This window comes from Hipposideros armiger, unplaced genomic scaffold (assembly GCF_001890085.2).
Source record: "Hipposideros armiger isolate ML-2016 unplaced genomic scaffold, ASM189008v1 scaffold_101, whole genome shotgun sequence".
In the NCBI taxonomy this organism is placed as follows: Eukaryota; Metazoa; Chordata; class Mammalia; order Chiroptera; family Hipposideridae; genus Hipposideros; species Hipposideros armiger.
In genome coordinates this window covers 2,119,564-2,136,377 of record NW_017731451.1, presented here as the reverse complement: position 1 = coordinate 2,136,377, position 16,814 = coordinate 2,119,564, and the positions used below count along the sequence as shown (strand labels likewise).

The window sequence follows — 16,814 nt, the reverse complement described above, 5'->3', positions numbered from 1 at the left end:
GTCTGAGAGCTGGTGGGCTCATCCATCTGGATTTCGATGTCACCAAGGATAATGTCACCAAGTATAATGATGGGAGTTGGGATGGAGAGGCAGACAGGGAACTTGGTGCTGAAATATGCAGTGAATGAGATGGTCGTCAGATGACTTTAAAATGATATCTTTTTAAAGGTAGTAAAAATGAACTAAAAGTAATTTGGTGATGGTTGGTTCACTGCATTTTATTGGAATATTTCTACTTTTATTGATTTTTGACTTCCAGCTTTATTAAACACACAACTTACAAGTAAAGAGTGAGTAAGATGGACCTAGGGCTAGCGGCACTTTGAACAACTTTCTGCATTATCTGTGATGTCCAGTGTAGTAGTCACTGGCCAAATGTGGCGCTATTGAGCAGTTGAACTATGGCTAACGTGACAGAGGAATTAAAATTTTAATTTTATTTCATTTTAAGACATTTAAACTTAAGTAGCCTTATGTGGCTAGTGGCCACTGTACAATGAAAGCACCTGATCTTATTTTTATAAGGCCAGTTAACTTGATAGATTTAAATTGGATTCGATTATTCTTCTGTGACACTGAGTTGCTTTTATAAACTGCTATCAATACAAACCTGAGCAAGTCACGTGCACCCTTACCTTTATTATATCATCAAGTTCTGCAAGGGTCAGGCGAGGCATTGTCAGAGAGTCGGAAGACGTCCTCAGGGAAGTGTTCACCACTTCCACGTGTCCCCTTACTTTTTCGTGTTGTTTCTGCAGGAAGGAAGAGCAAGGGAGAGAGGAAGAGAAGGTGGCTTTAGAGAAAGCTTCAGGGAGGGTGGTCAATGTCAACTTGCCATCTCTGCACTAAGGCAGATCTGGGTTCTCATCCCAGCCCCACCACCCAATTGCTGTGCAACTTTGGGGAATTCTACTAATAGCATGCTCAGTTTTCTTGTTTACGATATGGAGATAACAATAATAAGCACCTTGGGCGCTTCAAAGCACTTAGCCATGAGTGTTACTTATAATGTCATCATCTCAAAGAGTTAACGCGTTAGAGAGGATCTTTAACTTCTTCTCTCCATAAGTGTAAAGTGGGACTATGGATACAAGATTGAACGTAGGCTCTATATTTGCAATAATAGGAAAATGAATTAATTCAAAAAAGAATTTATCATGTGCTAACTGTGGGCACAAATAGCTCATTTGGACAGAAATAAAGTATGTATAAAACAACCTTAATGTCTTTTTCAAGGTTTAAAATGGCCCTATTATCAAAGTACAAAATTGTGATTTGCTTCCTCCCACTCTGAGCTCATGTTAGAGGCTCAGATTTTTTAAAGAGGGAAATTGCCCAAGTTACTAATATATTTTTTGATGAATGCTTTAACCTCCACCTTTACTTTTGTGTTCTAGAGGCAGGGATGTTATTCTGAAGAAATATTATGGAGATTCAGAGAAGTTCACAGTTTGAAAATAGCACAGAATAAAGCGTAAATAAGAGTAAAAAGGAAAAGATTCATTTTAAAATCTGAGTAAAAAATGAGCCGAAGTTACTGTAGAAACAGTAATTTAAATTGGAGTTGAAATATATGTTATGATATAATCTAGGATATCATGAAAATAATTATAGAAGCCTAGATATAGAAGGACATACATTAAGACTTTGAGTTTATCTTAATGTCTTTCTTACTTCCTGCAGTCTTTCTTGATTTAGTGGAAAGGAAGATGGAATGTATCTTCTCCAAATACATTGCTACAGGGGACGATAAAGGTCTAGGGACAGAAAAGAATCCCATTTGAACATCTTATGCAAGAACATTAAAAAATTCAATTTCCCCTCCATATCCATCAAGCTTAATACAGTGTGACTACCTGGGGTTAATTATTCTCACCTATGCAAGAAAAAGTAGTTATACAGCTCCGTACAAAAGCAATATTTTAAAGTATATGAGGAAGGGAGGTGAAAAAAAAGGTTGGTATTATTTAGTTCTAAGATATGACCTCCATCTGGAAGCTCTTGAATCTGAGTATCCTTAAGAGGACACTGCTAACACCCTGAGGTTATAGCTAAACTTCAAAGCCTTGTGCTAAAAGCACTGCATTTATAAATTCATTTGCAGTAGTTGGAAAATGGTATGCTTCAAATTAAAGGGTTTCCCCCACTTATCATATATAGACATTAGACAGAATGAATAAAATTAGCTTTGAAACAAATAAAGAAATTCCTACAGAAAGACGGTTAACTTGAACAAAAGAAGGTTTTTGGAAACTAATAATTATGAAAATGACATAACACTATTCTGCATGCTTCAGTATCCATTTAACATATGCCAAAAAAAAAAGAAAAAGTTTCCTGATACTTGAAAAAAATGATAGGAACAGTCCTGGGAAGGCATAGCTTTAATTTATGAGAATCTCTAAATAGTGATTTTAAAGAAATGCAAATCAAAACCACACTGAGAATGGCTATCATCAACAAGAATGGCTATCATCAACTGTTAGAATGGCTATCATCAACAAGACAAGTAATAGCAAGTGTTGGAGAGGTTGTGGAGAAAAAGGAACCCTCATGCACTGCTAGTGGGAATGTAAGCTGCTATAGTCACTATGGAAAACAGTATGAAGGTTCCTCAAAAAATTAAGATTAGAGTTACAATATGACTCAGCAATCCCTCTTCTGGGTATCTACCTGAAAAACTTGAAAACATTTATTTGTAAAGATATATGTGCCTATATGTTCATTGCAGCATTATCCTTGGTGGTCAAGACATGGAAAAAATGAAAGTGTCCTTGGATAGATGATTGGATGAAGAAGATGTGGTACATATATACAATGGAATATTATTCACTCATAAGAAAAGATGAAATACTACTATTTGTGACAATATGGATGGATCTTGAGATTATCATGCTAAGCTAAATAAGTCAGATAAAGTCAAGAATCATATGATATTTATATCTCACATATAAAACTGTGGGGTATAAAACTGAAAGGAAAAATGAACAAACTGGGATATAAATCTGAAAGGAACAAATGAACAAACAAGACAAACAAAAACGCATAGACACAGACAACAGTATGATGGTCACCAGAGGGAAAGGGAGGAAGGTAGAAAATGATAAAGGGGGTCAAATATATGGTGATGAAAGGAGACTTGACTCTGGGTGGTGAACACACAATGCAATATACAGATGATACATTATAGAATTGTACATTTGAAAGCTAAATATTTTTATTAACCAATGACACCCAATAAATTTAATAAAATTAAAAAAGTATTTACCTACTTTAGAAATACAGAGTCTTATATTCATCTGATAAAGATTTTTATCATTCTGTTACCCTTTGGGGTTGGGAGTAGGATAGTAAAATAAGTAAGTAACTGTTAGCTGTGTGGCTACTATTGGCACACATCAAAATGATTATGTGGTTATTTTTGGTGTTGCATGAAGATTGGAATTTTGGTGTTATTCTTTTCTAGGGCATGCTGTAGGTCTAACAGTAAACTGTGAAAGTAAAACACTTAAATTGAGCCCGGGCAGACAGATCCATTAACTTATGGTCACAGTGCTGGAAGAGATGAGCAGAGGCACATGATGGGAAAGGAAGAACTGCTGGCCTGGAAGTGGGGTAGGTCTCCTAGAGGAGGTGATACCTGGGGTTATCCTGAAGGAGAAAAAAGAAGTCTCCTCTCAGGTAGATAGGATTACAGGTAGTGTGATACTGCCTGAACTAAACGTGTAAAGCAGGGAAATGGCAAAAGGTGAGGTTGGGGAGGCTGTCAGGGGCCCCATCAGAGAGGGTCGCACATACCATATGAAATGGCATTGACTACCCTGTACGATAGTATCTTTCAAATGTTCTTAACCATGACCCACAGTAAAAAAATGTATTTTATATGGCCATCCAGTACATGTAAATAACTAAAGCATAAATGTGATGAAACCATACCTTACTACAGGTGAAGCATTTTGATATTTTCTATTCTATTTCCTTTCTTTTTTGACTTTTTTCTTTTAAAAAAAATGCTGGTTACAACCCTGAAAACTTATTGTACAATTCACTAAATGGTTGACAAGCTGTAGTGTCCAAGGCTCTGCTATAGGTTATAAGGAGGAAATGAAGGCTTTTAATAAGAGCAAAGGTAACTGTCAGTGATTTAGATGGGACACTCTGGCAGGGTGGAGCAGATGGGTTGGATGGGAGCAAGGACAGAACAGAAAGAGGAGGAGGCTATTTTGGTTGTGAAATGAGGGCTCAAACTAGAGGTCATAGAGAAATAGAAAAGAGGAAAGAGATAAAAATATTCCGATGGTAAAATTGGTAGGATCCTGTGGGTGACCAGATGTGAAGGTGGGAAAGAGGAAAAATTCAAGGATAAGGATGAGTTCCAGTAACTCTCTTGAAATCTGCTTGAAGAATTTATTATTTTGTGTTACACTTGTAATTTCACTGTGTAAGACAATCATGCATTTGTTTAACAAAAACGCTATCCTGATCATTATTTTTCTAAAAAATATTGCCTAAGGGAGTGCTCCTATTAGAAAATTGTGGTGATAAATGTAATTCACTTTTATTTAGAAAATTTTACAATGACTTACTAAGATGTAGCAATGACTGAAAATCGGGGTAATTTAAGTTGGTTTTGCTAACAATAAAAATAAACATAAGTAAATTAATGAATTTGGTCATCGTTGATTCCTAATTTTTCCTGTAATATTTATAAGTATGTCCAAAGATGCACATATCTACATACCAGATGACCCCTCTTGATGGTGGTGGTTGTGAATACATGCATTGCTCTGAGCAGACATGTGACCAACAACAGTTCTCGGCTCTCTTTGTGTGGGCACGCACAAACCCTGGCACATAAGGATGACCGCCTTTGCAAACTATGGCCATAGCTGGGATTTTCCTCACCTCTTTTATTTGCATGACCTTGGCTTGAATGAGACTCCCTATCTCTGCAGCTGCTGATCAGCCAGGCTGTGAGATTTACTTCTCATGCCTTTCCAAAATTGACACATATCTTTTCAGGAACGCAGTTATGAGCTGCTTTGATGTTCTAGTGCTCTCAGTATAAAAAATGTTAGGCGTCGGAGAATAGTGCAATACTTTCTCACTTGCCAGAGCAACACATCCGTACATCTGGATAAAAGCACCAAGAACAATTGTATTCTTATCAAGGCAAAGGCTAAACAATTCTAATGGTTTCATCTTGATTTTAGGGGACACACATTTCCATTAGCAAATTACAGCGGCAAAAAAAGAAAAGTACAAATATTTTAAACATATGGATATGAAAGGTGCCAATATTTAAAAGTTGTATACCAGCTGTCCCTTCCTGGTATAACTTCATGTCATGTGTGCCTGGAATGCATTTCCAGTTAGAGTGTCCACTGTACCTCGTGGTCCCGCTGCCGGATGGCTGTGGCTCTGTTCATGTCTTCTGCATCCCTGACACGATCAAGGACCTGGTCAAGTGATTCCTGGAGGTCTGACAACTTAGCATTGTAGTCATCCAGCTGCTCCAGGACAACAGGAAACAGAGAGCGAGTATCATTGTACAGCCGTTGCCAACTCTCGGCCTGGTTCAACACTGGGAAGAAATGGACACAGAAACTCAGCCTGGGCCTCTCCTGTCTCCTTCCATCCCATCCAGCCTTCAGCAGGGATGCAAACCTATCAGACTATGCCTTCTTTAGAAATAGAGATTGAAGCTATCATTCACATGTGTTACATTTGAAGTAAAAAAAAACCCCAAACATACTATTTTGTAGGTGTCAGAGTCCCTGGATGGCAGTCAGCCAAAAGAAGGATTTGATTAGCTTTCTTATAGAGATTATGTTTTACATGGAAACCGTGTCATTATACTGTATTGATTATTACCAAAATTATTACTAATTTTACCATATAAAGGAAATTTGGACATACTATGGTTTTCTCTTAAAAATAACCGAAATTATCTTGTCTGTTACTGACAAATGATGTTCACAACCATTCATTTTATGTGTGCTCTCCAGGCAACTGTTTTTAGTTTGTTCCTTTAGGTTAAATCTACATCACTATTTTGGGTAGAAAGAAGATCAAACGGCGATGATATATTCTTAAACTTTTTATATGTCTTAGTTCTCTGATCAAAGTTACACACATTGGCTATGTGCCTTAATTCTATTTTTCCTCCAAGGAATATCAGTCTTGGTCAGGATTTGTATTTTCTTTCATCACTATGAGCAGAAGATATAAGTTCATGGCTGAGTAAAGAAAGTGGTTGAAAATGGCATTCACCAGGTGGAAGGTGGCTCAGTGGGAAATGTGACCAGTCCCACTTCCCCAAGGCAGTCTTGTTACATTCCTAAATAGGCAAAGAGCATGGAAGCATCTTGCTGTGACATTAGAGCTCCAGCCCTCCTGACTGCTGGCCTCATCCCAACTCAGAAATGGCGTTTGAGATTCTTCTTTTTTTCTTACTCTTTCTACAACTTCATATGTTTGCTATGGTAATATGGCTTTTTGTCAAGAATATTCCTCTTCTAGAGTGTTCACATTTATTGTTAGCAGAAGTTGATAGTGACAATGGTAAGAAAATGATCTAGTGCAGTTGTTCTGAACCATTTTCTTGCCATGGTCCCCTTTGCAATCCAATTGTGAAACCTTCAGACCCCTTATTATAATGTGTTTTAAATGCATAGAATAAAACGCATAGAATTAAAAAGGAGATCAATATATTAAAAAACAAATTGCTACTATAATAACACATGTGCTTCTTTATTAATGTATCAAATAAGACTTAAAGATGGGACCAAACACTAGTATAATTTTGAATTATTGATGAACTTAATGTTTTGAGATAACAGCAACAGCTAAAATATGATATGCAAACCTATGGCTTCTTTTATGGAGTGTGTAGATTAAAATGGACACAAATGTTTTTCAACTCTTCCCGTCAAGAGTGGAGTCTATTTCCTCATGCCTTGAATCTGGACTGGTCTTGACCAATACAATGAATCTGACATTGTTGAGTTTCAAGGCTAGGACTCACAAGAACTTACACTTCCCATTCTTGCACTCTTGCAAGGCAGCCACCATGTGAACAAGCCTGGGGCAGTTTCCTTGAGGGTAAGACATGGAGGGAGAGGCTCAACCATCTCAGCTAAGACCCCACACACACGAGTGAGCTCAATCATGCCGCACGGAACAGAGATGAGCTGTCCAGGTTGAGCCTAGCCCAGGTTGTCAACTCATAAAATCATGAGCAAAAAAGGTTATTATTTTAAATGAATATGTTTATATGGATAGTTAGACAGTAATTGATAACTGATACAGTGACCAACTCAGAGGTTTGCTAATACTATTGTGATTTGATGTTTACGTGCATCATTAAAAAAAATGTTAATTCCCATTGAGGTTAAAAGTCATTCATGGACCTCAGAACATGAATGTTGCTGAGCTTGTAGCTTTACTGATTTCTCAATATAATTTCCCTTACTGTAGTTCTGGGAATTGGTTCCAGTTAGTCTCCCATCCCCTGTTTATAGCTGTTGGTTCTCACCAATAGCTAAGTCCCTATTTCTTCTCCTCAAGAGTAAAAGTCAGGTTCCCTGTGGAATCTCATCTATCCCAAAAGCTCAAGGATGTGCCTGGATCTAAAAATCTTGGTCATATAGTCAAGTTGTGCTGAATGATTCCCTGAGGCCACATGTAAGTTCTAAATATCTCTCAATATTGGGAATTGGTTGTTTGGCCAAATATCCTGTGGCTTGGCGTCCTCTCCTGGACCCACAAAGAAAGCAGACATGTGCTGGGCTCTATGAGTTGAATACACCTACGTTCATGGGCTTCATCTGCCTCCTCATCCACAAGCTCCCGTTGAGTGAGGAATGGTTGACGGCTTCTAATCTCCTCAAGCATCTTCTGGGCCAACACCAGCTTCTCAGAGATTTCCTCAGGGCTAAGTTCCTGCTCCTCCCCATAATAGAGCATCTTTTTGTTGATCTCTGAAAGGAAGGACATGATGAGAGAAGGTAGCAGGGAGGATGACTGGGCATTTTATGGAGATGCCACTGAAAACACAGGCGAGTAAAGGCAAAGGGCAGGGCTGGTCCTAAAATAAAAAGAGAGACTCATTGGCAGAGAGCATAGAGATGTTCACGCTGGAAATACTGATGTCGGCATCTGAGTTCATCATCTACTCCAGGGGGAAGTAAAACCTGAGGAAATCACTCTTCTTTGCTTCTCATTTGGTGTCTTCAGAATGGGAACGGGGTTAATACAAAGCCTGCCCTGAATTTAGCCGTGTCTGGTTTCCACAGTGATGAAAAAACATTAATATCTAAGGCACACAAACCTGGGGCCTTTGAGCAACGTTTTGTATAAAATACATAACTGGGGAAAATGTTCTGAGGTATCTCCTGTCATATGTAGGATGCACTGGAGATATTAATTGTACTTTAGCCAAGGTTTACCAAAGCTCTAAGCCAAAAAGAGAATATTTGTGTCTATAGTTGTTTAAAACAGAAGGCTATGACTGCTTGTCAAGATTGTGCCATTTCCACTCCGGGTCATTTTCACCCTATGTTCATAAATAGGATGGAGACTTTTAGAATTGGAGGGACTGCTGAGGCACAAAGGGATTAGGTGACTTTTCTAAATACTAGCAGAGCTGAGTAGTTCTCTGACTCCCTGTTTCTAGTACATATGATCAGAGAAAAGTTAAGTAAAGCCACTACGGCCTAGGCAGCTCCGGAAAGAAGCATTTTATCTTCCTGACATAAATGAAATTGTGTGTCTGTGGTTTACCATGATCTATGCGATTGGTCAGACAAGATGGGTAAACAAACACTCTTGTCATATAAATCATACCAAATAAGGACTTATATTTTATATGGCTAATAGCTTGAAGGTCACCCGTAATTATTTTAGAGATGGCTGGGAATAAGGGATGACACACTGTTGGTGTTGTGCAGCATTCCTGAATTGTGAAAGAAGGGAGAAAAATGGGGGAAGAGGTTTTTAATGCTATCAATAAATTATAGGGACACCAAGATCTGCTAAAAAACCCACAAAACTTATGAAGAGGTTAAACATTCACTTTTCAAGTAAAGTCTAAAATGCTAACTCCTGAAATAAACTAAAGGTAGATATTTTTTCTTTAGAACTAGCACTTGCAAAGTTGAATTCTTTGACATTTTGATGCAATTTTTTTACAATTTTGGCTTATTTGATTTTAACCATGTCTTGTATAGACTAGAAAAAAAAGAAATGCAAACAATAGCATGTTTACCTTTGGTGTTTGAAGATTGTTCATACATTATTATAAAAAGGTAAAAACTAATATAAATTATTATTTCCCATTTGCATTTCTTTTGTAATTTTTTTCATCTTTTTTTTATACTTAAGTCAAATAAGACGGGTTAGATTCTTTCCTAATGAAACACTTTAGAATCAAAATTTGAGTTGTAACAGCAAAGGTGAATGATTTTCTCTGAATGGCTTACTAGGGTTCTGGCTTTATTTGCTGCCTAGAGGGACATTTATTTCTTAATTAGATGAGGTCAGCAATCATACTTTTTGAAAAAAAATCAATAGTAACTCTAAAATGTTATAGGGAAAGAACATTTTATTGGTAGATGCAAAAGCAAGCAATAATGAGGATGAGAGTGGGAAGTGTTTCCAATGCATGCCATTTATTTTTATTGTGTATTATAGGCACCAAAGGAAATATAGCAAATGATTAATCTTGGCTTGGACTATCCCTTTTCTTGGAATATGCTCCCTATACCTCAATATAAAGATATGAATCTCCCGTTGTGAGTCCCTTTACTGCCATTGTACCCTGAGATGCACTTGGTGTTGTCACCCACCTCTTAATATATAGGATAATAAAAACTATGGAAAGACACACATACTGTATCTTAGCAGACTGTAACCCAAGGAATTTCTCTTTATCTTAGAATGAACAAAAGGACCTGTTTTCTGTTGGTAAATGAAAGCTGATTTTTCAATGCGCTATTAAGATACTCTTTAAAATGCAGCCTGCACTTACCAGAGGTTAGAGCGCTCATAAGTAAACCTTCAAAGGGGAAGGTAAAACCTACTACAACATTTTAGGGCAAAGAAATCTCATACTTGCCGCTTCTCTGCTTTTCTTCTGGATTGGGGGCCAGAGCAAGCTGCCTGCCTGGTTTTTGGGAAGGAGCATTGTAGAAACAACTCAGGACAATTTGAACTAGTGAAGAGTGCACTGCCACTCTAAAAGCAGTATTTTCACTGCAAATAATTGAGGGAAATGTGACTCCTACTTAACTCTTACATTTTAGAGTCGCTATGGCATGCAGTTTCCTCTACTGGAAAGGTACTTTGGCATTCCACTTCTGTGAAAGGCCTGGAAAGGGAGGGATTCTGTACATTTGTTCTTGAAAAGCAACAGATTGTAAGCAGGGACGAGTGCTCAGAAATCTCAGATAAACAAACTTGAAAGTCAGCCCTTATATAAGGTCAGACCTATAACCCCCTAATAACTGTTCCTGGCACAACATAAGCACTAACAGTAGCTATTATTTTGTATTGATGTTAATAACAGGAATGATTCCTTTCCATGAAACTGAACCAGAAGAGAATATATTTACCTTGGATTGTATCCCTCATATTGTGGGCTTGCTCTACAAGCTGAGTTGCATGGTTAATGGTATCCATGCTATCCTTCTGAGCCAGATGGCTCTTTCTTGAAACTTGACTTTCCTATAAATAATTCACATAAACACCAGATTAGATTTACGAGAAAGGAATGTTGTATGTGTGTACGTGGGCATAATGTATTCCATAAACATAAATCTCTCTGGCATGTGAAAGTTCTATAACATATAAAGTGGTCCCAGGAACCATGCATGAAGGCTGATGCGATGACCAGCTTTAGAATTACAGAAAGCTATGATGCCATTTCCGTGCCATCAGTCACAGTTTATTCCAGACCAGCTTCCTTTCATAGGTAATTTACACTTGGAATTTTGGTATCTCAAGATGCCAGGCTAGAAAGTTACCCATGTCTGCGGATCAGTTTGACATTGTGCTGACTAAAGAGCTTAAAGTTTCAAAGGAAAAATTGTTGAGAAAGTAGGCAGATCTGGAAATGCTCCGTGTATCCGGTGGCTCCTGGGTGGTCCAACCACTGCTGAAATTGAATTATCACAGAGATTGAAAGGATTATGCTCACTGGGCTAAATGCTGCTTTCAGGGTTGCACTCCAAATTCCCATCAACACTATTGGCGCTTGTGTACAAATAACTGCTGAGGCAGATTTGGCTGAGAGTGAATGGAGCTCTTCTTTGAGAAGCTGACTCTATTCTCTCAACTGGGGGTTTTCTGTTTCAGAGATCTCACATAGTACGTGTCAAAATGAGATCCCAAGCTAAATGTGGCTGCTGAAGAAAGGATGTGTGTGGGTGCATGTGTATGTGTGCAATTCTGTGTGTAAGGACAGAAACAGATCTAAGAAATGTCTCGAGGCCAGGACCCTGGCCTGTATACACGGCATGGGGTATGTGTACTTCCTTTTGGAATTAGAAAGATTGACTCAGGGGTTATATTTAAGAGGAGAACTTCTTCAGTCTGGCATTTGGTAGATGCCCACTTGCCTCACCTGGTGCATTTTGGCTCAGCTCTGTCACACAGTGCTGCAGTACTTGAGTGGACTGCAGGGTGATTTGTCACACAGAGTGCTGGTAGACCCATTGCACAGTTTCCCCAGGACAGAGAAGTGGCTGGCTGTTTCAAACTTCTCTCTTTTCATCCAGTGTTCTAGCTGGAGGGTTATACCATGATTTTACCTGGAATGTTTTTATACTTCCCGTGCAAAACTAAGCAAAGGGCCTTTTGTCAAGGAAGAGAAATGGTATCATAGCAAACACAAGCTCTAGAGCAGCAGTTCTCAACCTTCCTAATGTTGTGACCCCTTAACACAGTTCCTCATGTTGTGGTGACCCCCAACCATAAAATTGTTTTCATTGCTACTCTATAACTGTAATTTTGCTACTGTTATGAATCATAATGTAAATATCTTTTTGTTTTCCAATGGTCTTAGGCAAGCCCTGTGAAAGGGTTGTTTGACCCCCAAAGGGGTCGCGACCCACAGGTTGAGAACCGCTGCTCTAGAGGCTTTTCATCAGGCAAGTCTGAAGACCCCTCCATACAAAGCTCCCTGTGCCGCAATCAGTCCCTTCCCCAAACACTGGGCTCTCTGAATGGACATTGCATTCTGAGTCATCATGTTCCTTTATCCAATTCTTGTATTCGTCTTGGTTTGCTTTAATGCTTTCCAGAGAAACAAAATTTGTGGTCATTTTAAAATTAGATGATGGAGAAAATAAGCTGAATCTTATTCTTGGTGGCACCCCTCCCCACTTTTAAAAGTATGGATACAATCATTTAAAACACTAACAAATTTTTACAAGTTGGTTTTTGTTCTAGTTTAAATTGAGTTATATTTGCAAAGCACAACACATATTTTTGACTTTGGCTTCATTGTTCAAGGAAAAAGACTATTGTTATTATTGTGTTAATTTACCGTATTTCCCCATGTATAAGACGTACCCTTTTTTGAAAAATTTGGGGTCTAAAAACTGGGTGCGTCTTATACAGTGGTTGTAGATTTCAAATGCCATAGATGGAACTGAGGACGAGGCAGTATATGAAGACAGTGATTCGTCATCAGACACAGATGAGGACAAGCTAATGGTTGGGAGTTTTGACAGTGATGAGGAGCTGTATGAATTTTATGATGAATAAAGCTTGAGTTCAATAACTTTATGTAATACATTTTTTTCAAATTTTGGGCCTCAAAATTAAGGTGCGTCTTATACATGGGAGCATCTTATACATGGGGAAATATGGTAACTTATTTCTTGATATGGAAACTTTGAATTGAAGCAATGAAAGACAGCTGCATGATGTCATATAGCTAAGGAAACCTCTTTTTTTGACAAACACCAGGTAGAACTTATTTATATTTAACAAAAGACTCAGTGTCAAAGAGGAATATCTATTACTTTAAACTGCAAAATTACTGGCTATAATATATAATAATGCCTTATGTGAATGTTTTATTTTTTTTCTGTAAAAAGAAATAGGAGGAAACTAATGATATGGGCACTTTGCTTTAAGAAAAACTGAAATTTAAAAATTACCTCACAACTGTAAACCAGTTGATGGTTTACATTACAAATGGAGTAATCATTTACTCACCTAAACAGTGAATTCTCTTCATATGTATTTGATACAAAAAGTGGCAAAAAAGCTTTTATAATACAGCACATAAAGAGTAATGTACCTAGAATACTAATTTTTTTTTAAATCAACAAGATTAAGTGAGGATGAGAATCAATATCTAGGGCAATCATATATTTTATTGTTTAAACTGGGACACTTTTGAGAGTGAAAGGCGACACTGTCAATAATCACCATGGGAGACAAGCATAAACAGGGACAAAACAATAGAAAGAATATTGGAGTGCCATTTCAGAATCTGCACAGTGATATCCACTTTTGTGGGTGTACCCACCTCCTACACATTAATGACTTCCAAATAACTTTCCAGCCTTGATCTCTTCTCTGAGCTACAGACTCAAATCTCTAATGGTCCTCTTGGCATCTACAGATACCTTATCCTTAAAATGTCCAGGGTAGTCCATTTGTCTTAGTCACCCATTTCTCCAAGCCAGAGCTTTCCTCTTAGTGTCTCCTCATATCCAATTGGTCACCAAATAGTTTTTATTCCATTTGCTGTTCTGGTCCTCTTCCTGTTCCTCACTACCATAGTGTCAGTTGATCCTTATTCACTGCAAATTCTTTTCAAATGAAGACAAGGTAGCAATCAACCACCCTTGTTTACACTACTATGGGACTCTCCTAACTGGTGTCTCCCTCTTCAGAGTCTTTATTTACCTATTTATCACCTCTTATTGAGGAGGAATGTTTCTGAAATTTCAAATCTGATCAGCTAATTGTTCTAAGTGAATGCTTCAATGTCTTCCAAAGTCCACAGGATGAAGTTCACATGTTCCTGGCATGGTAGGCAAGATTCTTCATGATCTGGCCTCTGAGAACTTCAGCATCATCTCCTGTTCCTTGCCTTACAATTAGTCTTCTGGAAGGCCAAGGCCAAGTTCTTCTAGTTTCAAAAAAACACCAGTTGTTTCACATCTCTGCTCTTTGGTCATTTTCCCTAGCTTGGGAGTACTTAAACTCTTAGTAATTCTTCAATGCAGAGTGCAATGCTCTTTTTCTCTGAGAAGACTTCCCTAATGTACCCTGCTGAAAGAGTTAATTATTTCTTCCTTAGAGTTATCTTTTCAACCTGCACCATGCTTTTATTATTGAATGCTGTGTTATAATTTTTTTTTAATATATCTGTTTTCCCTACTAGACTGTGAGTTCCTTGAGAGCGGACCTTATTATATTCGTTTCAGTATCCCCAGCATCTTGCATAATAAATGTTATATACCAGGCATTAAATAATGCTTTTGGAATTGAAACATATTTTTACCTTTTTTCCTGCCTTTTTGTCAGGATGAGAAATGAGGCTCAGGTACCTTCTTCTTTAAAGATTTTTATTAAAATATAGCTAGCATACAATATTATATTAGTTCCAGGTATACACAATAGTTATTCAACATTTATGTACCTAAAGAAGTGATCACCATGATAAGTCCAGCAACCATCTGACACTGTACAATGTATCACAATATTATTGGCTATATTCCTATGCTGTACATTACATCCTCATGACTTCTTTTATACCTGGAAATTGAAAACTCTTATTCCCCTTCACCTTTTTACTCCCTTTTTAATTTTTCAATTACAGCTGACATTCAATATTATTTTATATTAATTTCAGGTACACAGTATAGTGGTTAGACATTTATAGAATTTAACAAGTGATCCCCCCTGACTAGTCCAGTTCCCACCTGGCACTATACATAGTTATTACCATATTATTGACTATATTCCCTATGCTTTACTTTACATCCTCATGGCTATTTTGTAACTACCAATTTGTACTTCTTAATGCCTTCACCTTTTTCACCCTGTCTCCCAATCCCCATCACACCTATCACCCCAATAAATCTAGTACCCATCTGACACCATACATATTTATTGCAATGTTATTGACTATATTCCTTATTCTATATCTTACATTACCGTAACTACTTTGTAACAACCAATTTGTACTTCTTAATCCCTCCTCCTTTTCACCCATTCCTAACATTCCTCCTGTCTGGCAATCATCAAAATGTTCTCTGTATCTATGAGTTTGTTTCTGTTGCTTGTTTGTTTATTTTGTTCTTTAGATTCCTCATATAAGCGAAATCACATTTCATCTGTCTTTTGCTGTCTGACATACTTCACTCAGCACAATACCCTTCAGATCCATCTGTGTTGCCACAGATGGCGAGAACCCATTTCCTTCTACGCCTGAGCAATGTTCCATTGTATATATGTATCACCTCCTCCTTATCCATCCATCTATCCATCAACAGACATTTAGGCTGCTTCCACATCTTGACCATTGTAAACAATGCTGTAATGAACACATGGATGCACACGTCCCCTCAAAGTAGAGTTTTGGTTTTCTTCAGATAGTTATCTAGAATTGGGATTACTAGGTTCTTCTTTGTTACAGCCTTCTTTGTTATAGCCTTTGTTTTAAAGTTTATTTTGTCTGGTATAAGTATAGCTACAACAGCTTTCTTTGTTTTTCTTTTTCATTTCCATTTTCATGAAATATCTTTTTCCCATCCCTTTACTTTCAGTCTGTGTGTGTCTTTCAATCTGAAGTGAGTCTCTTGTAGGCAGCATATGTAAGGGTCTTAATTCCTTATCCATTCAGCCATCCTATCTTTTGATTGGAGCATTTAAAGTAATTGTTGATAGATATGTAGTTATAGCCATTTTATCATTCATATTTTTGATTTTTTTTTCACCTTAAAGAAGTACCATATTTCCCCATGTATAAGACACTCCCATGTATAAGATGTACCTTAATTTTGGGGCCCAAAATTTGAAAAAAAATGTATTACATAAAGTTATTGAACTCAAGTTTTATTCATTATAAAATTCATACAAATCCTCATCACTGTCAAAATTCCCAACCATTAGCTTGTCCTCATCTGTGTTTGATGACGAATCACTGTCTTCATATATTGCCTTGTCCTCAGTTCCATCTATGGCATTTGAAATGCCATGCTTCTTAAATGACTTGACAATGATCTCAATTTTGATATTATCCCAGGATCTTTTCATCCAGGAACAAACTTCTCCATAGTTGGTTTCTTCACTCTTCCTGCTGGTGTCAAATTGTCCCCAGAAGACTTCATCCATTGGTTCCATTTGTCTCTCATGGCAGCTTTGAAAGGTTTGTTAATGCTAACATCAAGTGGTTGGAGCTGGGATGTCAAGCCTCCAGGTATGATGGCAAGTTTTGTTTTTGCTCTGTAGCAATATTCTTTGTGTTTTTTGTTATGTGTGCCCTGAACTGATCAAGCACCAGTAAGGCAGGTTTGCGTAAGAGCCCACCTGGTCCCCTGCTCCAAACTTTCTCAAACCAGATCTTCATCCCATCCTCATCCATCCAACCTTTGTCATGAACATGGACAATCACTCCTCAAGAAATGTCTTCTTTTGGCATTGTTTTGCATCTGAAAATCAGCATAGGAGGCAGCTTGGTTCCATTGGCACAACAAGCTAGAACAACTATATAATGGCTCTCTTCATGTCCACTTGTCTTCACAGTCACAGTTTTCACCCCCTTCTTATCAACAGTTCTGTTACTTGGG

At 37.7% G+C, this 16,814-nt stretch overlaps 1 protein-coding gene across 4 annotated transcripts in view; it reads right to left on the bottom strand.

Annotated features, from left to right (window-relative positions):
• Positions 1–16,814, bottom strand: part of LAMA4 (laminin subunit alpha 4) — a 138,141-nt gene that overhangs the window by 48,255 nt on the left and 73,072 nt on the right. For all 4 annotated transcript variants that reach the window (XM_019646366.1, XM_019646365.1, XM_019646364.1 and 1 more), the window contains exons 10-13: positions 10,614–10,725; positions 7,815–7,982; positions 5,391–5,584; positions 636–752 (exon numbers count right to left, since the gene is read on the bottom strand). In XM_019646366.1, coding sequence (XP_019501911.1) covers positions 636–752; positions 5,391–5,584; positions 7,815–7,982; positions 10,614–10,725 — 591 coding nt within the window. The remainder of the gene's footprint in view (positions 1–635; positions 753–5,390; positions 5,585–7,814; positions 7,983–10,613; positions 10,726–16,814) is intronic.